The sequence below is a fragment of the Mauremys reevesii genome, linkage group 15 (assembly GCF_016161935.1).
Source record: "Mauremys reevesii isolate NIE-2019 linkage group 15, ASM1616193v1, whole genome shotgun sequence".
In the NCBI taxonomy this organism is placed as follows: domain Eukaryota; kingdom Metazoa; phylum Chordata; order Testudines; family Geoemydidae; genus Mauremys; species Mauremys reevesii.
The window spans coordinates 22,254,391-22,280,111 of record NC_052637.1 but is presented as its reverse complement, the minus strand read 5'-3'; the positions used below and the strand labels follow the sequence as shown (position 1 = coordinate 22,280,111).

General features: G+C 40.9%; 1 protein-coding gene across 5 annotated transcripts in view; it reads left to right on the top strand.

The window, feature by feature from the left end:
• Positions 1 to 25,721, top strand: part of MYH10 (myosin heavy chain 10) — a 145,460-nt gene that overhangs the window by 29,303 nt on the left and 90,436 nt on the right. For all 5 annotated transcript variants that reach the window (XM_039500904.1, XM_039500907.1, XM_039500906.1 and 2 more), the window contains one exon: positions 21,741 to 21,768. In XM_039500904.1, coding sequence (XP_039356838.1) covers positions 21,741 to 21,768 — 28 coding nt within the window. The remainder of the gene's footprint in view (positions 1 to 21,740; positions 21,769 to 25,721) is intronic.

The following is a 25,721-nucleotide window of genomic DNA, read 5'->3' as shown; positions in this document are numbered from 1 at the left end:
CAGCTGGGGTCTCAGCCCACTGCCAGCCTGGGGTTCCATCCCCCAGGCCAGCAGCTGGTGCTGAGTGGGCCTGGTGGCGGGATCCCGGCTGGCAGGAGCTGGTGGTGGAAACCCCAGAGCAGTGGCCGGCTCAGCAGCTTAGCCTGCCGCCGCTTTGGGATTTCAGTTGCTGGCTCCTTGCCAGCTGGGGTCTCAGCCCGCCGCCAGCCTTCCCCCAGGCCAGCAGCGGGTGCCATAGGTTGCCGACCCCTGCCTTATCACCACCTCCTGCAGTAGATTCTGAAGTTAGCCATGCCCCACTGGCCACTTCCCTTGCAAATGACCTTACAGTTGCTGATTTCCAAGGCATTTGTATTAGATCCATGTGCAAGACCAAAGTGAGGGATTATACAGACAACCTGAGCTGTAACATTAAACAACTCTGTTGTTTTAAGACCGGTCTTTATATTGTGCAAATTAAGCCTTCATTTCAAAATTAATGTGATGGGAGAGCTGCTTGGAACATTCTGGTTTCATGTCCTAGAATTCTATTAAAAGCTCATTAGTGCTCAGCTTTGTGTCACTCAAACAACGTTCTCTTTAAATGCAAGTGTGTTAGGGCTCAAGAGTTTAAATAAACAATTGGGGCTTAAACTCCAAAATACCTCTGGTTCAGATTTTAAAAATCAAAGTGTGTGTGTGTTAAGTCTGCCAGCAACAAATTTAACACTGCTTTGATCATCTGAATTAATCACTCATTGTCTTGCCTAGTGCTGGAAAGACTCCATTTTGTTAAACTCCGAATATAAACTGAAAACTGCACTGCACAATGACAGCCCTGTTGCAGAGGGTTTGTATAGCTGGCAGTTAGCAGTGCTGCTGTCAAACTGCTTCTGTATTCTTGTCCTATTAATGTATTTCCTGTTTAGAAGGGCTTTAAGTACTGCAGTCTGCACAGGTCAACTCTTGTGATGCCCTGCTGAAAGAAGGAAACTGGGTTGAAATCTATGCACTTGAGTGTCTGGCTCTCTCCCTTCCCCTCCTCCCACCTGTGCTTGTAAAGCAAAAAGGGCTGTTCAAATAATAGAAATGTAGCACCCAAAGGGACTTCAGTAGGTCATCTTTTCTGGTCCCCTGTGCTGAAGCAGGACTTAATGTTATTGAGACCATCCCTGGCCAGTGTTTGTCTAACTTGCTCTTAAAAAGCTCCAGTGATGGCAATTACGGAGGTTGTGGAATCTGTTCCAGTGCTAAACTAGCCTTAAAGTTAAACTTTTTCCTAATTTCTAATCTAAATCTCCCTTGTTGCTATTTAAGCCCATTACTTCTTGTCCTGTTTTCAGTGGCTAAGGAGAACAATTTATCACCTCTCAATAACAGCTTTTTACCTACTTGAATACTATCATGTGCCCCTCAGCCTTCTCATCTCTAGACTAAACAAACCCAGTTTTTCAATCTTTTCTTGTAGTTCGTGATTTCTAGACCTTTAATTTTCGTGGCTCTCCTTGGGAGAAAATCCAGAAGTGGTGGTGCCCAGCCATCAGTGCATATAGGGCTCCAGTTGAGGCCTTATCAATGATGAATAGAGTGGAAGAATTACTACGTGTCTTGCTTAGAACACACTCCTGTTTATACATCCCAGAATGCCTTTTTTTTTTTTTTTTTGGCAACAATATTAATGTTGACTTGTATTTAGCTTGTTGCATAACCTCTGGATGCTTTTCTGCAGTGCCCCTTCTTGGCAGACACTTCCCATTTTGTGCAATTGGTTATTCATTCCTAAATGTAGTGCTTTGCACTAGTCCTTTTTTTTGAGTTTCATCCTGGTTTTTATTTCAGACCATTTCTACAGTTTTGTCTAGATTATCTTGAATCCTAATCCTGTCTTCCAAAGCACTTGCAACCCATCCAAGCTTGGTACTGGCCACAAACTTTAAGTATACTTTCTGTGCTGTTATCTAAATTATTTATGAGGATATTGAATAGAACCGGACCCAGCACAGATCCCTGTGGAACCCTACTCAATATGCTCTTCCTGCTTGACACTGAACCATTGGTAAAAACAATGTGTGTTTTTTTTTTTGTTTGTTTTCTTAACCAGTTGTGCAGCCACCTGTTAGTAGGTTCATCTGGACTATATTTCCTTAGCTTGCTTATGAGACAGTCATGTGAGACTATATCAGAAGCCTTTCTTAAGTTGGGATGTCTCATCTACTGCTTACCCTGATCCACAAGATCTGTTACTCTGTCAAAGGAGGATTGTAGGTTGGTTTGACATAATTTGTTCTTGACAAATCCATGCGGACTGTTACTTATTATCCTGTAGGTGCTTACAAATTGATTTCTTTATTTCCTCCATTATCTTTCTGGGTACTGAAGTTAAACTGACTCCTCTATAATTGGGTTGTCCTTACTCCCCTTGTTATAGATAAGTATATTTGCCCTTTTCCAGCCCTCTGGGATCTCTTCTGTCTTCCTGGAGTTCTTGAAGATACTCACTAATGGCCTAGAGCTCTCTTCAGCCAGTTCCTTAAATATTCTAGGATGTATTTTGTCAGGTCCTGCTGATTTGAAGATCTCTAACTTGTCTAAGTAATTCTTAACTTGTTCTTTCCTTATTTTAGCCTTCGATACTACCCTATTTATACTGATATTCACTATATCATCCGACCACTGCTAACCTTTTTGGTGAAAGGTGAAAAGAAGGCATTTAACTCTTCAGCGCACCCCCCCCCCCCCCAATCCTGCCAACTCTTCTGCTCTCTCTTCCCTTAGACTTGCTTCTTATGAGATCTTTCCTACCAATTCTGAGTTTGCCAAAGTCTGTCTTGAAGTCCATGACCTTTATTCTGCGGTTCTCCCACCCCCACCCTCGCTATTGCTTAGAATCATGAACTGATCACTTCATGATCAGTTTCACCCAAGCTGCCTTCCACCTTCAAATTCTCAACCAGTTCCTCCCTATTTGTAAGAGTCAAATCTAGATCAGCCTCTCCCCTACTTGCTTTCTCCACCTTCCACAATAGGATATTGTCTCCAGTGTATTTCAAGAACTTAGTGGTTTATCTGTGCCTTGCTGTATTTTCCAAATGGATGTCTGGGTTGTGATGGGGACTTCAGCTACCAAGTCCTGTGAGTTTTGTTGGCTTTTTAAAAAGCCTCATCTACCTCTTCCTGGTTAGGTGGTCTATAGTAGATCATTGCCATGGCATCCTTTTACATTTTTTTTAAACTCCTTTTACTCTTATCCAGAGATTTTCCTCAGGTCTATCTCCCACTTTGATATCAACTTCAATCAAGTGTATACATCTTGATTATACAAAGCAACTGCTCTTCCTTTTTCCCTTCCTGTCTTTCCTGAACAAGCTGTACCTTTCTATACCAATATTCCAGTCATGTGAATTATTTCACCCTCTGTAATGCCAATTATGTTGTAATTCACTAGTATTTCTAGTTTTCTTGTTTATTCCCCATACTTCTTGCATTAGTATAAGACATCTAATCATATTGAACGTGTGTCCTTTTGTTGAAGACAATAGTAGGCAAAGTCTCATCTCCTTTAGTCAGTAAAGTGTATAAAACTTGATTTCACTGGCCAATAAATCATGTTACTATTGGTTTGTTCGTTTTATTAAGGATATGATTGAAGATCGTTTTAAACTGACAAACACACTGCTGCAAAAAAGTTGTTAAATCACATGTGCTGCTGTTGAAATATTTTACGCCTGTACCAGAAAAATGTGTGGGTGTTTTTTGTGCACTCTTTGAGTTCTAGGATTCATACCTGAGAAGGCTCATCCCACAGTGTCCTGTGCTGTGACACCGCGAGGTTAACACAAGCTGCTTATTACTTGGTGACCTAACAGCTCTTTTGAAAAGTGTTGTAGCCTGTAAGGTACATTTGTTGTTGTCACAGACTCACAGATCGTGCCCACTCTTGGCCCCATGTGGTCCTTGGAGGGTGCCCCTTTCAGTGAGACAGCCCTTCACAGAGGTCCACTCTCTCGGGGTCAGGCCCCTCCACCTCCTGGAGCACACCTGTTTCTCGCCGTGGGCCCCCTCAGGGAGTCCACGTGCTCTGGACCCCTCGGGCCTCCTCACCCCCGAAGGGGTTGATGCAACCCTGCTCGCTTGACCGGAGTGACTCTCAGCCAGCATAAAACAGGAGGGTTTATTGAGAGTTGAACACAGCACAGGAAACTCTCAGGGCCTCAGGCCTGGCCTCCCTCAGCACAGCATATCCCAGTCCCCCTGCAGCCAGGTGGGCTCTGCCTGCTCTCCTTCTCCAGCCCAGAGCCCCCCTGCTTCCCAGCTGGGCCTCCGATATTCCCCGGCTTGGGCCGCCTCTGTCCATTGTCTTCTCTCCAGGTAAACAGGGTCATAAACAGGAAGGCCTGGGTCTCCTCTCCTCTCAGCCCTCCTCTGGCCCCTCTGGTCCTCTCTTCGTAGCCCATTGTCCTCCCACTGGCCAGAACTGGCTGTGTATCCTGAGCCGGGTCACCAGTTGCTGGGGTCTCCATCCTCTAGGCTATCGGCCGGGGTCCCGAGTTCCCTCTCTGGTCTTCTGTAACAACAAACTCCCTCTCCCCTCACCTTGTTAAACCAGTAACACTTGGGGACACTGAGTCCCACCCCCTGTGCATGCAAACTGCTGGAAAACACAGAAAACCCCAAGAAAACCACCCACTTCATCACAGTCTAACAGACATAATGTTTCTATTCCTGTTCTTTTGTTTCCCTTCCATTACTTTAATTTCCTCACTTGCTAGCATTACGCAGGAACAGTTGAAAGAGCAGCAGAATATATGCTGATCTGTGCACTAAACTTTAAACTTCCATATAATTAAACTATTTACATCAACAGAATCACATAGATAGGTGTGGTGAAGGAACTAGTCTGACTAAACAGTTTATAGCTAAAAATCTAGGCTGAGATTTTCAGAGCTCCTTAGATGCTCAGTTCATTGGGAATAGTGCTTCTAAATCCCGTTGGCAGCTTTGACATGCTCAGCCCCAGTTTTTATACAACATGCAGGGCCAGCTATGCTGCTGAAAAATGAATGATAAGGTGAGGAAACGAAAGTTGGGGTTGGGACTTCATTCTCATTTAAGATACAGGAAAACTTACAGAACACATCTAATTGCTGACTTTCAGCAATTTTTTGCACTTCAGTGCATTTTTTTTTTCTTTCATTTTAATTGGAAATGGAGGACTGGCCTAATCTTGAGATAGTAGCACCAATTTGGAGATGTTCCCTAGCACTCGTATTCATCTATAACTCAATTTCTTCTTCCTCATCCCAAAATTTAATGCTGGTTTACCCTAGCTATACCTTATTTGTGGTCACTGTGTGGGATTTTTCATATGGCAGTTAGTTCAATGGGTTAAAGCTAAATTTTCAAAGCAATGTCTCAGGTTGCTCAGAAAAATAAGTGGCCTGGTATTTCTGGTATGTGTATGGGGAGGGAAGTGTGTTAGCGATTGCCAAGGTCCTTTGTGGTTGTGTAGGGGTATTTTGGTATATTTACACTTTGTTTCCTTGATCTTTTGTTGAGCATTAAATTACCATTAATGTCATAGGACTGACTTTAATTCAATGGGGGAGAATTTTCATCTGTAAACAGTAATTATGGCCTAAAGTAGTTAGTGGTAGGCATATCAGCCTTTGATTAACCTATAGTTTTAGGGCCTACTGTCACTGAGTGATTAGAAATGTAGAGTAATGCTCAGTACCTGTTGTAAGTCTGTCCTTGGGAAGAAGGCGTTTTCGTAGGATTTGGAAGACTAGACCTAAAATCACAGCACAAACTCCTTTCTGCAAATTAAATGAACAAGGAGCTCTAGCAGTCTCTCCTTTTTGGGTAGCCTTACTTTCTCAAATGGAAACCACACTATGTAGCAAGCAGCATAACATGCTGTTAGGCTGAAAAGACTGGGAGGGAGCCACACAGCATTCCCTCTGTGTTCTGTAAAGAATGCAAAACACCCATTGTCAGACATACTAAATCTATGATTAAAATCCCAAATATTTTCCATGATCGATTTTGTGGTTTATCGCAAGATTCACACAATCCTTTCTACCCTGGTAGCTATTTTGCACTTCTGCCTACACAGAACCAGCTGCATGGCAAGCCTAATGTGAGGAATTTGTAAGTCTTTTTGTGTATTGTTGCAACATGATGTCCAGCTGCCTATTGGAAATTGAAGATAGGCACTGGTGCATAATGTGAGGAATGAATAAGTGAAGAGAGAGTGTTTATGTTTAGTGTGGGAAGGGAGGCAACATATAATAGCATTGCCAAAAAATCTGCTGCAGACAGGAACTGAGTAATATAAATTCTGTTCTGCTGAAACAAACTTCCAGTTCACTTCAAATCCAAATAGAAAGCTAATGGAAAACACTTGATTGTTAGCTAGGCTTATTGAACTTTTTTGTTAATTTTTACCACAGTAGAACCTCTGTTACGAACACCTCAGAAATGGAGGTTGTTCGTAACTCTGAAGAGAACCTTATGATTGCTCTTTCAAAAGTTTACAACTGAACATTGACTTAGTAAAATTCCAAAGCTGTATTATGCAGAGGAAAAATGCTGCTTTCTCTTTTTAACTTAAAAAAAAAAAAAGTTTAACACTGTACTGTATTCCCTTTTGGGGGGGTGGGTGAAGGGTGTCTCTGCCTGATTGCATACTTCCAGTTCCAAATGGTGGGTGGGTGTGTGTGTGTGGTTGATTGGTCAGTTCATAACTCTGGTGCTCATAACTCTGAGGTTCTACTGCATTTTGTTACCAGGTCTCTGTGGGTTCACATTGTGGTGTGTAAAGTTTTTTGACTATCTGGCTTTCTTGAGGGCTGAAAAGAATCCATCCTTAATTCAGTACTAATTATTTCCTAATTCTTGCCTTTTATTAGCCACCAGTCCCCCAAAGAGCTTAACAATAAGGATTTATTGCCCGTGCAGGAGAAACTGAGATTAATTCTTATCTTAAAAGCAACAAAGAATCCTGTGGCACCTTATAGACTAACAGATGTTTTGCAGCATGAGCTTTCGTGGGTGAATACCCACTTCTTCGGATGCAAGACTTATTCACCCACGAAAGCTCATGCTGCAAAACATCTGTTAGTCTATAAGGTGCCACAGGATTCTTTGTTGCTTTTACAGATCCAGACTAACACGGCTACCCCTCTGATACTATTCTTATCTTAGCAACCCTGCTAAAATGTAGTATGCTGACAAGTGTACCACATCTTGCATGGTTCCCACACATTTTGCAGCTCTACCTGTAGGGCCCTACCAAATTCATGGCCATAAAAAGTGTCACTGGCCATGAAATCTGGTCTCCTGTCAGTCCGTCTTCTTCCCACCCCCCGGGCACTGTCTTGTGTGCTTTTACCCTATACTATACAGGGGAGACCAGTGTTTCTCAAATTGGGGGTCCTGACCCAAAAGGTAGTTGCAGGGGGGTTGCAAGGTTATTTTGGGGTGTGTGTGGGGGGGTTTGTGGTATTGCCTCCCTTACTTCTGTGCTGCCTTCAGAGCTGGGTATCTGGAGAGCGGTGGCTATTGGCCAGGTGCCCTGTTCTGAAGGCAGCGCCCTGCCAGCAGCAGCAGCACAGAAGTAAAGGTGGCAATACCATACCATGCAATCCGTCTGCACTGCTGTCCGTGGCAGCGACAACCTGGGGAATTACAGACCAGTCAGCTTAACTTCTGTACCCGGAGAGATAATGGAGCAAATAATTAAGCAATCAATATGCAAACACCTAGAAGATAAGGTGATAACAGTCAGCATGGATTTGTCAAGAACAAATTGTGTCAAACCAACCTGAGAGCTTTCTCTGACAGGGTAACAAGCCTTGTGGATGGGGGGAGCAGTAGATGTGGTATATCTTGATTTTAGTAAGACTTTTGATACTGTCTCGCATGACCTTCTCATAAACAAACTAGGGAAATACAACCTAGATGGAGCTACCATAAGGTGGGTGCATAACTGGTGGGAAAATCTTTCCCAGAGAGTAATCATCAGTGGTTCAGTCGTCATGCTGGAAGGGCATAACAAGTGGGGTCCCTCAGGGATCAGTTCTGGGTCTGGTACTGTTCAATATCTTTATCAATGATTTAGATAATGACACAGAGATATAGTAGTTTTGCGGAACCAAGCTGGGAGGGGCTGCAAGTGCTTTGGAGGATAGGATTAAAATTCAGAATGTTCTAGACAAACTGGAGAAATGGTCTGAAGTAAATAGGATGAAATTCAATAAGGACAAATGCAAAGCACTCCACTTAGGAAGGAACAATCAGTTGCACACATACAAAATGGGAAATGACTGCCTAGGAAGGAGTACTGAGGAAAGGGATCTGGGGGTCATAGTGGATCACAAGCTAAATATGAGTCAACAGTGTAACACTGTTGCAGAAAAAGCAAACATCATTCTGGGATCTATTAGCAGGAGTATTGTAAGCAAGACACAAGAAGTAATTCTTTTGCTCTACTGAGCCGATTAGGCCTCAACTGGAGTATGTGTGTCCAGTCTTGGGTACCACATTTCAGGAAAGATGTGGACAAATTGGAGAAAGTCCAGAGAAGAGCAACACAAATGATTTAAAGGTCTAGAAAACATGACCTATGGGGGAATATTGAAAAAATTGGGTTTGTTTAGTCTGGAGAAGAGGAGACTGAGGGGGGACATAAGTTTTCAAGTACATAAAAGGTTGTTACAAGGAGAAGGGAGAAAAATTGTTCTACTTTGTCTCTGAGGATAGGACAAGAAGCAATGGGCTTTAATTGCAGCAAGGGCAGTTTAGTTTGGACATTAGGAAAAACTTCCTAACTGTAAGAGTGGTTAAGCACTGAAATAAATTGCTTAGGTGGTTGTGGAATCTCCATCATTGGGGATTTTTAAGAGCAGGTTGGACAAACACCTGCCAGAGATGGTCTCGATAATGCTTAGTCCTCCTTGAGTGCAGGGGGCTGGACTTGATTACCTCTCAAGGGCCCTTCCTGTTTTATGATTCTATAATTACAACACCATGACACTTCAGATTTAAATAGATGAAATAATGAAATTTACAATTTTTAAAATCCTATGACCGTAAAATTGACCAAAATGGACCACGAATTTGGTAGGGCCCTATCTATCTGCATTCCCACAGACCCTCTGAGATGTTAAGCATTTAGTTGTGCCACCAGGGGTTGCTGTGGTTCTTCCACTGCTAGCGGCTATGCAGCCTCTCTTGCCCTTTCACCACTCTCCTGTTGCTCCCTTTTGCAGGGAAGGGGCAGCTGAGAGGAGAAAGAAAGATTTCAGGGGTCCAGTACTGATACCAGTACCTGTCATCCCCTTTGAGCCTCAGACACCATCACCCTGCCTGTAGTTTTCTTCCAGCATCCCCAACCAGCTAAATCCAGCATTCTCAGAGGTCTATCATCAGTCCATACTCCGTCAAACACACAGGCACCCTAGCACCATCCAGCACACACCAGACACCTTGTAGTACTCATGCACTTAAGTAACCCTAGCAGGTTTCATAAACATTCCTATCTATCTCAGCCAGAGCTGCCAAGTTTTTGTGCAGTGTCGTATCCTGCCATTGCATAGCACAGGACATATTGAACATAACTTGAAGATTATGGTTATCCGCCAAAAACTCAAATAGCTCATTTTACAGCTTGTATAAAATGTCTCTCACAGCTCTACAGAGATTGGCATCTATGGGCTTGGCTACACTTACAAATGTGCAGCGCTGCAGCAGGGTGTGAAAACACACCCTCTCCAGCGCTGCAAATTGCGGCGCTGCAAAGCACCAGTGTGGTCAAAGCCACAGCGCTGGGAGCACGGCTCCCAGCGCTGTACGTAATTCCCCACAGGGAGGTGGAGTACGGACAGCGCTGGGAGAGCTCTCTCCCAGCGCTGGCGCTTTGACTACACTTAGCGCTTCAAAGCGCTGCAGCGCTTTGAAGCGCTAAGTGTAGCCACAGCCTATATGTTTTAATTATACCATACTCGATATAACTTGACATTTTGCAAGGAATAGAGTTTTGAAGTATTACAAATCTAGTTTGTGACTGACCATATAGTCATGTTGGAAAAAGGTTGGCAATTTCTTGGGGAAAAACTAGTTTAGGACAAGGCACGCGTAACTACTAGTTTTAAAGTTATTTTCCCTAATTTTGCTGGCTTATTAGAATATACTAACAAAAATACTTAACAATTGGATAATACTTTTGGCAGTAATATGGTCTGTTTAATTTTAATTGAAAGGAAATTAAATAATAAAAAAACCTCCACTTAAAGCAGTATGCTATTGTCTTGGCAACGTCAAACTGGAATTGAAACGTCTGAATCTGGGAATTCCCCTTCTTTGTTTAGCAATGAAAATTAGCTAACAAAACATGTAATTTTCATTGCTAAACAAAGAAGGGGAATTCCCAGACTCAGATGTTTCAGCTCCAGTTTGAGGTAAATTGGACCAGATAGTTAAGACAGTAGTCTGTTCCTTGATCTGGCTGGCTGAAGTACAACTGCTGCAGCTGAACTCCTTGAGTACAGTGACTCAAGTAAAAATATTTCAATATGAGCAATGGTGTTTGTCCCAATTAATGGCTATTTTGAGAAAGTTTGTGAAGATGAGTCTTAAGTGCAGAAAAAGTAAAGAAAGTGAGTAGAAAGGCAGACCATATAAAGAAACATTTTACAGAATGCAGTGGGAAGAACACAGACGCTGAAACAACTGACTGGCTAAACATATGAGAGTATTAGAATCGGACTCTGAGGATGAAGGTACTGATGATACTGCATTGCCATTGCCAAATACATTAAAAGAATGTGAGATCCAGGCTGGCCACAGACAAGGAGGGAAGTATCAGTTTTTTCAATCTCAAATGGATATGTTTGTAAGAAAAAGAATTCTAGAGGTGAAACAAGACTTGAAAATTGCAGATATATATTTTTTTATGGCTGTAATATTCCCTTTTCTGTTGGATGCTCAGCTGTTTAAGGCCAGGCTATAAAACACCCAGTTGAAAGCAGGTAGTGGGGAACTGTTAGATGCAACTCCCTGATGGCTTGAGGGTGGAAGCACACAAAGAATTACATGGAAAAGCAGTTACATTAATATGAGTTGGCTGGAGTAATGTGCACAATGAGCCAGTTATGGCTAAGTGTAGCAGATACGGAAAATGGTGGCTTATATATCAGCAGTTGATATTGGAGGCAAATAGAAAAATGGAAAGTACTGTGCTACACTGGCAAGAGAAGCCAAGACATTAGCAAATGAACTGTGTGGTGGTGGTGAGCTTACCTGACAGACAGTAAGAAAAAGATGAAGTGATTTGGAACAAGATGCACATCCATACATAACCAAAAGTGTCATCACATTGGCTTAGTCTACTTGGACAAGACCCTACCCCCCCAAGTGCTTTAATGAAACGTGTTGTAGATTTAGAAAAGCATTTTTGTAATCGCCATCACGCTGGAGCCTGGTAAAAAGAATGCCAAGGATCTATAAACCTCCAAATTCCTGGTGGGACATGATGGAACATTCAACTTGCCTGGAAACGTGTTAAAAATCACACTGTCAGGATTGAGTGTTCACAAGGCTGAACTTCAGTGAATCTTTCCATCTTTTCAAACTTTGGCTACATCCATTCAAAACGGAGGCATAGGCTCGGTCTATCCTCTACATTGAAGTTGGTCTCTTGCTACAGAATGCATGTGGCCAAATGGACGCAAATTGGTCGTCTGCAACTTTGCATGCCTCTGATTGCATAATGCTTCAAGCTTGCAGCAGTGTGCTTTATTTTCATATGGTTTTGACTCGAAAACTGAAATGAGTCATGACCTATAAAACTTCCTTGAGAAAATACTGAACCAAAATGTATAGACACTCTGGTGGTCAATATTATAATTACATATTCGTGTTACACCCACTGTGGTTTTATATTTAATTTGGGGTTGTACAAATCTCTAAATTTATGTAACTAAAACTAAGCGTAATATGATGTGCATTAATGAAACAGTTTTTTTTTAAATAGCAAAATACATTAAACTGCGACTAAACAATGGTGGTTTTTTGTTTTTGTTTGGTTGTTTTTCTTCTTTCTTAGAGTGGTTTAAAAAAACTGTAAAAACCACCTCTGGTAAACCATGCCATTCTGAAAAGCATGTGAATCCATCTACAGGATGCTTTTCTAAAATACCAGTCATACCACTAGAAACTGTAGTACTTGGTTTCACATGACTGCCATGGTGCTGAATCAGGCATTACTGTGGTCATAGCTCTTAAATAAACATTTATCCCAGTACTAAGATGAACTAACTGAAAGCATGAAACTGGCAGATAAAAATCTTACTCCATTTCTTGAAATTTGTAACGTGAACAGTTGCTATTAAAAACAGATGTTCGGAGTCTCCTATAGGGGACTGTTTGAATGCAGAACTGGAGGAGGGAAAACTCTCTCTGTCCTGGAATAAACAGAGGAATTCTACAAATAGACTCCTTAACTAGATAAATCTTACTAGTGTGTTACAGGAAAATTTGTTACTCCTGTGTGGAAAAGGAGTTGGGCTCAGTTGGCTACTCCTGATGAGCCAGCAGTTGAATTCTCTCCATGCAATGTCAGCCTTGTCCCTGCCCTGCCTGGATTTTCTTTTTGCTTTACCTTACTGTTAAAGACAGCGGGGGAGTGGTACAGGTTAAGCAGAGTGTCCTCCAGCAAGGAGTCAGTTTTTGGGTTTTTTGTTTGCCCAACAGAGGGCCTCTGGTGTGAAAGTAGTAGCCAGGGTAGAATAAACTGAGGATTCTTTTTATGCACTTTACAAACAACTAGACATCAAACCCTGTATAATTTCAGTAACAAAATAGTTCAAACTTCTCATACAATGAAGCTGTAGTTATAGGCTACAACTGAAGATACATTTTTAGGATTAATGGTTGCTCCATTCCCATCAACTAGGTAACAAAGCTGAAGAATATTCTGTCTTGGCAATTCTTTGCGGTATTCCATTTTAAGCCAAAAGCTGCCCTAGCAAAAGTGGCTAGTGTCTCCTGACTGCATAGTGGGCTGCCCATCTTCTTTGAAAGGAGCTTAGTTGTGGATCATGGGGAAGTGATTGACACTTTAAAAAAGGGCATTTTTAGCTGATGGCAACCTGTGGCCTCAGTCAGATTTGAGAACAATGGGAGGTGGTAGCCATTTTGAAAGATGGTAATCCTTTGTGACACTCTCTGAAAGAGAAAACTGTAAAATGATGAAAAAATAAAGTTAGGAAAAAATAGTGGCAAAAAATGACCATAATTCTAAATATTTTTAGAAACTATTTGTTGTACCTTATCTATTCTACAGGGGGAGGAAGGGAATCCCCAAATTGTATATTTTACAGTCTGAAGTCTAATTGTCTTCCTTCAAACTGAAGAATTTTACATGAATTCTCACCTAAGCCACCGTAGCCAACTACAAGAGACTAACTGCACTGGAATGTCATTTGAACGTTCAGTATTAAAATAAATCTACAAGGATTGTAAAACGTCAACTTCTGACAGAATGGTAAGGTTTTACAATCCTTCTTGTAGATTATGAAAATCTATCTAATACTGACAGGTATATGTTGTAGATCCTTGCCTAAAAAGACTGAGATCTGTGTTGCTGATTTCCAACTACCACTGCTTTTAACATGCAGTAGGGATCTATCAAGACTTACCAAAATTAAATTTTGAAATTGTCAATTTTTCTCATTTTAAAGGGAAAATGTAGCTGTAGGATCATTTTACTTGATTTCAGAGTTCTAGTAAATAAATACTACTTTTACAAGTAAAGAAATTGTAATACAAATGTTTAACAAGTCACATACTCAAGAGCTCCAGCAGGAAGCTTGCAGCTGTTTTGCAGCATTTTGTGGCATATCTACAATAGTGTAGTGAAAATGCAGTCTTCTATATTGTGCTTCAAATTTTAGTTTTCTGGGGCGTTTTCTGTAATCTAAACACTAATTTAGATTGTAAAATCAAGATAGTAAATCGCAACTTTGATTTTTACAATTTTGATTTGAGTTGAGATTGCTTTAGAACGTTAAGTAATATGTAAGAGCTAGTCTCGCAGAAATTTTTCCCTTAAATATATTTTGTAGCAGCAAATTTTAATAGATCAATGTCTTGCCACTATTATGTATAGTTTTAAAAAACAAATGTCTGCCTTTTATAGCCGTTGCTATTGAAACACTAAAGATAACTACAGTACTCAGTTGTATAGTAATCATCAAATTACTTTCTGTAGCGAAAATAAGGTCAAACTGGAAAGCGCTTCACTTATCTTTAGAACTGAAAGATACTTGCCACTAGCTCACTGGTAAATGAGTAACAGAACTGTCATCTGTTCAGTTTTTTCTTCTAAAAGAACTAATAAAATAGCGTTCAGATTTTAGTGGTGTCTCTTCTTTGTTAGTCTTGTTTTGGCACATGGATTTAGCTACTGAAATCACAGAAAATACACAAGTCTTTGTCTAGCCATTGTGGGAAGCTTGTAAATTTCAGAAACTTCTAATCTTTTAGTTGTCAGTACAAACTAATGAAATTCTAGAGTATCTGTGATAGTGTGCTCACAATTGTAAAAAATTCCTATTTCTTGTGGGATATGTAACTATTTATTGGCAGCAGAGCTGCCTTTTTCAATTCTGCATCGAAATGGCTATAACACCAATTCATGTTTGGTTGCTTTCCCTAAAGTTGTTACTCTTGGTGACAGCAGCATGAGTACAACTAGTATCAGTTTTCGCTACAAACAGAGGAAGCTCTTTAGCTATAAGCATTCTACTCTGTGCAGACATTCAAACTGTCCTATAAATGTTTAATACCTCGCATCTCTGCCTTCCATAAAAGTCATAAAAAAGTATTGCTAAATTGTAGCGTTTGACTTCTGCCTGTGGCTAACGTACTCAATACACTTACAATATGTCTTTTTCTGTGTAATAGAAACCACTGCCTTGTTGAAAGCTTATGAAAGAATAGCTGTATTGATTGATTTATTCAGATGGGGGGGAAAAATAGTAACATGCCTCATATCATCATTGTGATATTTATTTGAGACTAATCTAAAATGGGATGCATTTAAAATGGTTACAAGAATTTCTCGTTTAGCTAGTTGTGGTGGTACATGGTAGTTGTTGGTATCTGGACACTTTCCACAACCTTTTGAGAGGGCAGTTAACTTTAAAGATTACTGAACTGTACTTTGAATGAGGAACAGAAGTAGTTCGTTAGAAATTCTGGCCTTCAGCCATTCTCTGCTCTAATGACTGCTTCTTGGAGCAGCTTGTCCTGGAATCCACAAGGGGAGAGGCAATTCTTGATTTTTTTGTTCTAAATAGAACACAAGGTCTGGTCCAGGAGGTGAATATAGCTGAACCGCTCAGTAATAGCGACCCATAATGTAATTAAATGTAACATCCTCGTGGGGGGAGGGAATGCCAAATAATCCCCCCTCAGTAGCATTTACTTCAAAAAGGGGAACTACACAAAAATGAAGAAGCTAGTTAAACAGAAATTCAAAGGATCAGTCACAAGGGTGAAATGCCTGCAGACTGCATGGAGAAAACATTTAAGCTGAGCCTCTAGGATGGTATTTTTAAATGTATGCCCCCCTCCCTCCAAACAGAAAGAGGACCAAAAAATAGCCAATATGGGTAAACAGCAGAGTAAAAGGAAACGGTTAGAGGCAAAAAGGCATCATATAGAAATTGGAAGTCAAATCTTAATGAGGAAAATAGAAAGGAGCATAAAGCTTCCCAAGAGTCAGTGAGGCCAGGCCACTGGAGGAATGAGGTGCTGATGGAGCATTTAAGGAAGACAAAGCCATTGAGAAGAAGCTAAATGAATTCTTAGTACAGGTCTTCACTGCAGAAGATATGGAGGAGATCCCCCCACATCTGGACCATTTATTTTTAGGTGACACATCTCAGGAACTGTCCCAGATTGAGGTATCAATAGAAGAGGTATTGGGGGAAAAAATTGATAAATTAACTAAGTCACCAGGACCAGATGATATTCACCCAAGAATTGTGAAGGAATGAAAATATGAAATTGCAGAACTACTAACTGTGGTATGTAACCTATTGCTGACATCCGCTTCTGTACCAGATAACTGGAGGATAGCTAATGTCTCTCTAGTGGTGATCCTGGCAACTACAGGCTGGTAAGCCTAACTTCAGTGCCTGGCAAATTGGTTGATGTGATGGTAAAGAACATAATTATCAGACACATTGACTCTTCCCCATTATATTCATCTATGTGGCTTTTGTAACAGGATGTCATGCCTTACCAATCTATTGGAATTCTTTGAGGGAGTCAACAAATATGTGGACAAGGGTGATTCAGTGGATATAGTGTACTTGGATTTTCAGAAAGCCTTTGATAGCATCCCTCACCAAAAGCTCTTAAGCAAAGCAGAGTCATGAGTTAAGAGGGAAGGTCTTCTCATGGCTCAGTAACAGTTTAAAAGACAGGAAACAAAGGGTAGAAATAAATGGTCAGTTTTCAGAATGGAGACTGATAAATAGCTGTCTCTCCCAAGGATCTGTACTGGGGCCTATGCTATTCAACATATTCATAAATGATTTGGAAAAAGGGGTAAATAGTGACAGGGCAAAATTTGCAGACAATAAAAATATTCAAGATAGAGTCCAAAGTTGACTGCAAAGAGTTAAAGGGATCTCACTAAACTGGGTGACTAGGTGCCAAAATGGCAGATGAAATTCAGTGTTAAGTGCAGAGTGATGCACATTGGAAAACATAATTTTGTATGGATAGTTGGGATTATGGGATCTAAATTAGCTGTTCCCACTCAAGAAGGAGATCTTGAAGTCATTGTGAATGTTTCTTTTGAAAACATCCACTCCCTATGGAGCAGCAGTCAAAAAAGATAAGTGTTGGGCACCAAAAGATATACTGGAATTAGAGAGAGTGCAAAGAAGGGCAACAAAAATTATTGGGGGTATATTACAGCTTCCATGATAGGAAAGATTAAAAAAGACTGGGACTGTTCAGTTTAGAAAAGGGATGGGTGCGGATAGAGGTCTATGAAATCATGAGTGGTCTAGAGAAAGTGAATAGGGAAGTGTTATTTACCCTTTCACATAACAAATGAAGCAGAGGTCACCCAATGAAATGAACAGTCAGATGATGATTTAAAACAAACAAAAGGAAGTACTTCACACAGTGTACAGTCAACCTGTTGAACTTGTTGCCAGGGGATGTTGTAAAGGCCAAAACTGGGTTTCAACTGGATTAAAGAAGAATTTAGGTAAATTAATGGAGGATATGGCTGTCAGCCAAGATGGTCAGGGATCCAACCCCATGCTCCAGATGTCCCTAAACTTCTGAGTACCAAAAACTGGGACTGGTCTACAGGGGATGTGCATTACCTGAAATTGCCCTTTTTTGTTTATTCCCTCTGAAGCATCTGGCACTGGCCACTGTCAGAAGACAGGATACTGGGCTAAATGGACCGGTGATATCACTCTGTATGACCATTCTTAGGCTTCTGATAATTAACATGCCAATATGTGCAGAGACCTCTTCTGATCTGTAACTGTTCCTGCATATCTTATTTCTCCATGGAGCATCCATGTAGCCAGAGCACTGAAAATATAAGGGCTAGTCACAATGGGTGCAGGAGCACTTCCAGTAAGGTTAGTGATTCTATCTTTCTACCAAAGGCAATTGAGTCCCAGGCCTGCAAGCGCACATCTGGCCAACTCAATACAAGTAGACCCACAATCACCAAACTTTGCAAGTGTCTGCAGGATTGGGCCTGTAATTTCAAAGTGTGTCTTACATGGTCACTTGGTAAAAGTCATGTTCCTTGGTGGGTAATACAGGCCCTGTTTGGGCCCATGAGGAATGATTGGAAGAAGGGCCATGCTATGTATCTGTTTTTGTGCATCTGATATTTTTAATACCTGATATTCTGCCTTCACTTTAATGTGTGCTCCTGGTACACTGAATATGGCTAGAATTAGAGAATATCTCCCATCCCAACCTGCCACAAACAGTACATCAGAATTCTTGCAAACAAGTTGGCACTGCTTGATCCCCTTCTACTGGAATTGTTCAATGGGGGTAGCAAAGAAGCAAATACAAGGAGAGACTAAATACTGTATTTAGCACCTGAAAAGCTCTTTAAATCCATGTGTTTTTCAACCAGGAGCATTGTCAGGATTTTAAATTGAAGCTGTGTCTTTACAACCATCCTCGTACTTGGTGTGGGAGGTGTTTGCTTTAAGAAGCCTTTGTACTATGTACAGGCTTCTACTTTTGCAAGCAGTGAAGCAAAGGAATGGGTCTTGAGGCATAGAATGGAAGCCAGAAGAGAACTGGTTTAGGAAAACCAACAGCTGCTATACGTTGTGGTACCACTTTGCAGTTTTAAGACCACTTTTCAAGCCCACCATTTTAAGCCCATTTTTCACCACCCCTGGACAACAAATAAAAATCTTCCTGTAGCATGAAATGTTGCATGCATGCTATATGCTAACTTTTTGGGAAGTATGAAGTAAATCAGGCAGATATTTCCAAGTAGTGATTTCACATCTTCAGTTTGACAATACAAGACAAAAAAAATAGAACTAAACTTAGACTTCAGAGCTTAAAGACTTCAAAGTTCTTTCATACTTAGTTTTCACTGGGGATATCAGTTTTATTCTGTGTAGACATCTAGTGATTTACTGGATTTCTAACCCACCCCACACACTGGAAAATCCACATCCTGATTTGGGTGTTTGAACATTTTCCCTGTATACAGAGATACATTTATACCCACATGCTGTAACTTTTCATGCAGTGCCAAGAAAAGCCACATGCCTCTATAATTTCAGATAATACTTTAATGTACAAACCACTCTCAATATATAGCAGACAAGCAGTCAAGTTCAATCAGATTAGCCTGGTGCTTGTTTTTACTTTTCAACCTTAAAAAGTCACTTAGCTTTAAATCAAGGGCAAGTGTCCCTGGTTTGGTTTTGGTTTCAGCTTCTTTAGGTAGGGGACAGCAATTTGCAGAGTCTCACAGCCTGTGTAGTAGCCTCCCAATCCAGTAAACCTTGATTGAGATATGCAAATAGGTCTGCTTAAACTGCTGACTAGTCCAGGTACCTAGTCCAACTCTTTCCAAAAGCAGTTTAGGGGGTGTCTCGCCATCTTTTGTCTCATGGAAAATTAGATATGAAAGCTAAACAATAGATTTTTAGATTATCTCTTAGTAGTCTTTTGCAGATAGCCCTGTGTATTACGGATCTTCTAATTAGTTTTGAAATGGGTCTCTTACCCCAATGACTTGCAATATACATCTGGGCTTCCTAAATCTGAGTAACATGTTTTATTGCAGGAAGGGTCTGAAGGCACTAAATCTATAACTCAAATATACAGATGAAACAATCATCTTTTTTTCCTTGTCTTTTGGGCAGGGGGGTGTCAGGTGGGCAGGCTGTCATAGAAAAAGTTCCAAGGACCCTTTTTGGATTCTTGTGTTGTGTATATCCTAGTTGAGTAACAGAGAAAACAGGTCAACTGCTCCCTTCTGATTGAGTCTCTTTTCTTTAGAGGAGACAGCTGGCTATTCTGCTTCAGTACTAGTAACGGTACTAGCTGGTACATGAAAGCTTTATAAAATTAATTTATATGATTTGGGTAGGTGACTAGGGTTTTTATTTCATATTCCTCTATACTTAGTATCTTGGAGTCCAGCTCCTAAAAGTCCTTGGCCAAAACTATCCAAACCCAACAAAATTTTACTTTTGCTTCTCACAGCAGATAAGACACAGTTGAGTTATACTGTTATCCCATTTTTAAAAAAAATAGCATATGTCTAGACTTCAGATCCACTAAGTGGAATCATTGGATTCCAGGGGAAGGTGGGGAGGAGGGATGGCAAGAAGGGAGGAATCACATATTTCACAGCAACATAATTGTCCTCCTGCCTGTCCACCTTTAGTGCTTCAAGTCCAGAACTGCTCTCCCTAGAAAGAACATCAGTTATCTGTTGCTGTTTGATGCATTTTTCTGGGTCCTCCTACTTAGTGTGTCATGCATGGCCAGCAATTCATAAAGATCTCAAAGGTTTAAAGAATGTCACTTGACTTTTTTTGAAGGACAGAAAAGGGACCTTATGAGAACCCTTGAAACATGGTATTGGTCTTATTCTGGAAGGATCAGGGGTATAATCCCTTAGTCTTGAACCTTACGTTCAAACAAAATAAGGTTGACTTGTTTGCAGTGGAATTCGCTATTATTACTAAGGATATGATTTAGTCATGGAGGTCACAGCAGTCACAGATTCTGTGACTTTACCAGACCTCCGTGACTTCTTCAGATTCAGCTGGGACTGTGCACCCCTACCCTGCAGATGGGGCTGCAGGACTGTGCCCCCTGGTGCTGGGGCTCTGCTCCCCTGCCCCACAGCTGGGTCGGGAGCCAGAACTGTGTGCCACCCACTCCCCTTCTGCCGAGCCTGGAGCTGTGCACTGCCCTCTAGGGCCACAGATGGAGCCATATGCCCCTGCCTTATGGCACTGGCCGGGGTTGCAGCTGTGCACACACCCCTGTGTCTGCAGCTGGAGCTGTTCTAGCTGTCATTCACGCATGCGTGACACCCCGCCCCCCAGTTATTTTTAGTAAAGCCACTGGGAAATTTTGTTTATTGCCTGTGATCTGTCCATGATAAAATCTTAACCTTAACAATTACTCATAAATAAAAAATAATTCTACTGAAATTCCCTCATGAGTTTGCAGTAGATGACTACCAGTTATTCAGTGATCATTATGCAGATGGCTGTAGAACCAGTTTCAGAGAAGTGTGTGTATGGCAGGGGGCTCATAGGCATGAGGAGATGCTGAGCTTACTGAAAAAGTTGAGGGGGGGGAATTCTTTAACTAACTGAAAGACCAGAAAAAATCTTTAACAGCTCTTCTGAAAAACACTTCATATGAAGTATAAGGACCATATATTGAAATGGAGTATGTAAAGATGCTGTAACTTGCAAGAGAACCATTCACAGTTAATAGTGCATGTCCTTCAGGCATTCTTTTCAATGCACAGTAGTGTATATTGTGTGCTGAGCAATATCACGTTGCACAGTTCACTTCTGTTCTATATCTTGCTAGGCATCCTGTTGGCAACTCTCTCTTTCTTTTGAATAAATTGAATTAAAACAGCACTTATGAGCTTGCATGTTCACAGGAAAAAGCTGTAGCTGGGAATTATCATATTGGCTGCAGATGTTCTTGCTGTTTCCCAGTACTTAAAATCTTGTTTGTGGCCAGTGAATCTGGAAGACTGTGTAGGGAACATAAAACACTAAAAGTTTCAACTAGTTTCATTTTCTCTACTATATGGTTAAACAAAATCTCAATTACTAAAATGAAAATAATTTTGTATAGAATATTTAATTTAGTTTAGTCTGCAGTGGCCAGCACTTTCTATATAGACCATTTAATTGTTTCCCTGACTAGTCTCGCTTCTCGCTGAAAAGAAGACCCTTTATAAACATAAACAAGGAGCTGAAAAACATTCCCTCCCCCCCACCCCAAAATTAAATAACTTCAGGATGCTACTTAAAGACCACACTATCAAACATAATTGATTTTTTTTAATTGCTGAATTATGAAAAGTTCAAGTTTCTGGATGTCCTTTTTAATATAACTTTGTAGCTTGCAATTACAACAAAATATCAGAGCAAAATCACAATCTATATTCTTTTTTCTTTGTTTTGCAGACCGTGAGGACCAATCAATTCTTTGCACGTAAGTAAACAAAATAAGTTGGCTGTTTTTTACCATATTAGTGATTAGTTCAAGGAACTTCACTACTATTGCCGGGATAGATTACTCTTCATGTTTATCTCTTAGCTGCTTGTAACATTATAACACGTAATATAAAAACTAATCTAGTCTGGTATAGAGATGTTGACTCGTTCATAAAATGGTGCACTTGAACTTTGTCCCACTATCAACTTACTGAAAGTGTTAAAATAGCATTTACCACTCAATAAGCATAATATCTTAAACAAAAACACATCATAAATCGAACAAATGAATCTCTCTAATTTATAGATCATTAATATTTTGATAATGTTAAACCATACTGTAACTATTCAAAGTGTAGAAGCTAACTGAATAACTACAATAAAGAATCAGTTGCCTACTTGGCAGGTTCAACTTTAAAATTCACAAAACTAAGACTTTTTTTTTTTAAAAAAGTAATTTATCCTATATTTTTGGTGGCATATAGTGCAAGGAGATATTGTTTGGACATTTTAAAAACAAAAAAGTGAGAACCCACAAATAAGTTCGCAAATAAGTTTGTGAAGAAACTGGTTCTTTACTTTCTTATCTCTTTTCAGCTAGCTAATAGTTTAGGTTGGGCTTCGTTTCTGGCCTCCCCTGAGTGAGTTAACATTTGAAGGTCCTTCTAGCTAATTTACAATCTTCCCTGTCAGTCACAGCACCATGTCTTTTAACCTACCAGCCAGGTGATTTACTTAACTTCAAAACATTTCTCCTAAGGGCTTGTTTATATTAGCTTTCCTATCTCCAATTTGATTACCAATTAACTCATTATAGGTAACATGTCTGTGAAGGATAGTTTGGACACTACCACAAATGTTTGTTCCAGGACACATGTGCTTGTAGGTCACCCTAGGGCACCCAAAGCTTAACAGACTGGATCCCTGCCTATCAACCAGAAGCAAAAAGTCTAATATTTTCCAGCCTATAAAGTAATATCTGAGAAGCTGGAGAAGGATTGGGTTTTCCCAGGGTGGGAGATGGTACATTCCAAATGTAGGGCTACCCTTCACCCTCTCATTGAAAAGTGGGTTAGGGCCAGTAGTGTTCAAATGACTATTGTTTTACAAAACAGAAAAGCTCCCTCTATGAGGAGGACAGCTTTAGGACAATGTCCCCCAAAGCAAGAATAAACCCTTTGTCCTGCTTTTGATGACTGGAAGCTCCCATGTCTTGCTTCCTAGCAGGAGCAGACAACCCAGCAGCTGCCACTGAAGTTCAGTGGGAGCCTCTCCAGTGTAGCACTACACAAAATCAATATATAGCTTACATTAAATGGATTAAAAACTGGCTAACTAGTAAATTTCAAAAAGTAACTGTAGATGGAATCCTCATTCAGTGAGGATATTCCTGGTGCAGTCCCACAGGTTCTTGGTTTATTGCTATTCAGTATCTTTATTAATGATCTGGAAGAAAATATAAAATTACTACTAAACTTGCAGGTGACACACGTGGTTGCAGAATTAATAATGAGGTAGATTGGTTCTACAGGCTGACTTGAAATGGGCTCATTTAAACAAGGTGTGTCTTAATACAGTCAAATACAGGGTCGTGCATCTGGGAACAATGAATGTAGGTGACACTTGCAAGATGGACTGGATCTTGGAATTGCAGTCATACTGAACAGGACTTAGGGGTCGTAGCAGATAACTCCAGCATTGCACTGGAAGCACATGTGCAAATGGTTAAGAAGGTCAATATGATCCTCTGTATAAGCAGCAGAATACAAAGTAGTAGAAGTAAGGTGGTGTGGTCTCTGTATATGGCACTGGTAATTTAATTACTGGAATACGGTCTAGTTCTGGTCCACATATCAAAACTTTCAAAATTAGAAAGCATGTTTAGGACAGAGCTTGACTTGAGGTCTGGAAAACATATCTTTATATGAGACTTTAGAAGCTCCATCTCTAACTTTTCTGAGAGAAAGTTAAGAGGTGACTTGATGATCTAAAAGTACCTACGTGGCGAGGAGATCTCTGATAGCTCTTTAATCATAACAAGATCTGGTAGTTTGATCTTGTCTAGCTTCAGATTCCATCTGGAAATAAGGTGCAGATTTTTACAGTAATGTTCATTAACCATTGAAAGAACTTACCTGTGTTTCTGAAGTTCTCTCTATTGCCTGTGTCAGTAAGACAAACTGGCAAGTGTCCAACCTGGTAGTTCTTAACTCCAACTAAATCTCTCCATGCCTCAAAAATTTTCAGAACTTCTCTGCTCTGCTGATGTGATGCCTGTCTGAACTGAATATTGGCTGCCAGACACCCCTCTCCCCTCCCCCCCCAGACTCCTCAAAATGGTGGATTTGAAACCTGCGGGTTTCAGGTCCTTCCAGTCCGGTGATGGACAAATCCCTCAAAAGATGGACAAAATGGACTAATTCCTCTCTTGTTTAGAATAGATGTTTGTCTATATTTCTCTTTGGGTATGCACAAAACGTGCAGCTAAAGCTTCCTCCTCTTGGGGCAATCTATTAGTCTCCTCAAGAACCGAAGAGACTTTAACACCTGCCACTCAACAGCAGAAAACCCAACTTTATCCAGTGCTCAATCTAGCAGACAAGTGACCCCCCCCCCCCAAGACCAGACCACAGCAGAGAAGACTGCAAAAGAAAGACCTGGCACCAGCACATATGCCCCTGGTGCCAAAGCAGACCACATGGCTTCACAGACATAGGCACCAAAGAGGACATAAACACCTCTACTACCAGAATCTGGGGCTAAGGGGGGCCACTCCAAACAGAGGGCTGAGACCCCGAATGGAACTCTGTATAGTGTCACAAAATTTTGATCATGAAAAGCCTCTGGATGCAAATCCACCAAGCCCCGCATGGTGCCAAAGGCTGGTGAAGAAGGGCAGCCTACAGCACAGAGTAATACTTCTCTGGCACCAGTCCCAGAGTTGGGGTTGCACCTCTCTGCATTGAGATCTGTAGCACAGTGTGCCCCCAAGTGAACCTAAGTCACTGGCAGAGGTATTTATCTGTACTGAGAATGCACTGCCCAGAGAGGAAGTCAGTCTCTCCATTGCATGTGTTCTCTCAATCCTCAAACAGGGAACTCTCTTCTCTATGGTGCCACAGAGTCCTGACATACAGGACTGAAAATCCACCCTGACAGGAATGCTATTGGACTGGCCAATATCAAGCTATTGTACCATATCCCTACCTTATGCTGCTGTGGTCTTACTGGGCTTATGGGGGTCTGACATCTCAATCGGTTATGATTCAATCTCTATGCTCGAGAGGTCACTTTACCTATCATCTTCTCTAGCCAGGCCACCTATTGCAGATAGGAAGAACCAGATCTGGGGGCTAAGCAACACCAGTGACCTGCCTTGCCACCAAAAGACCTCTCATCACCTCACAAAGTGATGTCTTTGGCACCAAATGACTTTGTCATTCCAAGAGCCCCTTATAACATTGTAGAGAGAGAAACATCCAATCAGAGAAATCTCAAGAGTTGTTTGATACTTTGAGAACTGCCAATGGCTTTTCCTAACATGGACAAACATCAGCCTTCCCCTTGCCCAAAAAATTGTCCTTTAAAGCTAGTGTGCTGCCAGGGAAAAGACCATTGAAGGTTGATTTGCTTATGAAGTTCTATCCAGCCTGTCTCTCCTTCTGTTGCCTACCTATTTAAAATCTAAGGTTTTGGGTGATATTTGGATATATAATTTCATCATTGGTTTAGGTAGGATAGGATGATTCAGTGGATAAGATTTCTTCTAATTCTACCTTCCATTGTATGCTGGACATGGTTTTGCCTGCAGGTAGGTTGGTCATTCCTGGGAGAGTAAATGATTCAGAAGGGACCTGGGGATCTCTAGTGCTGATTGGAATTTTTGGTTCAGTTCCCTTGGATTATTAACTGACCACTCTCAGGAGCAAGCTTTATTTATCTTCTATATCC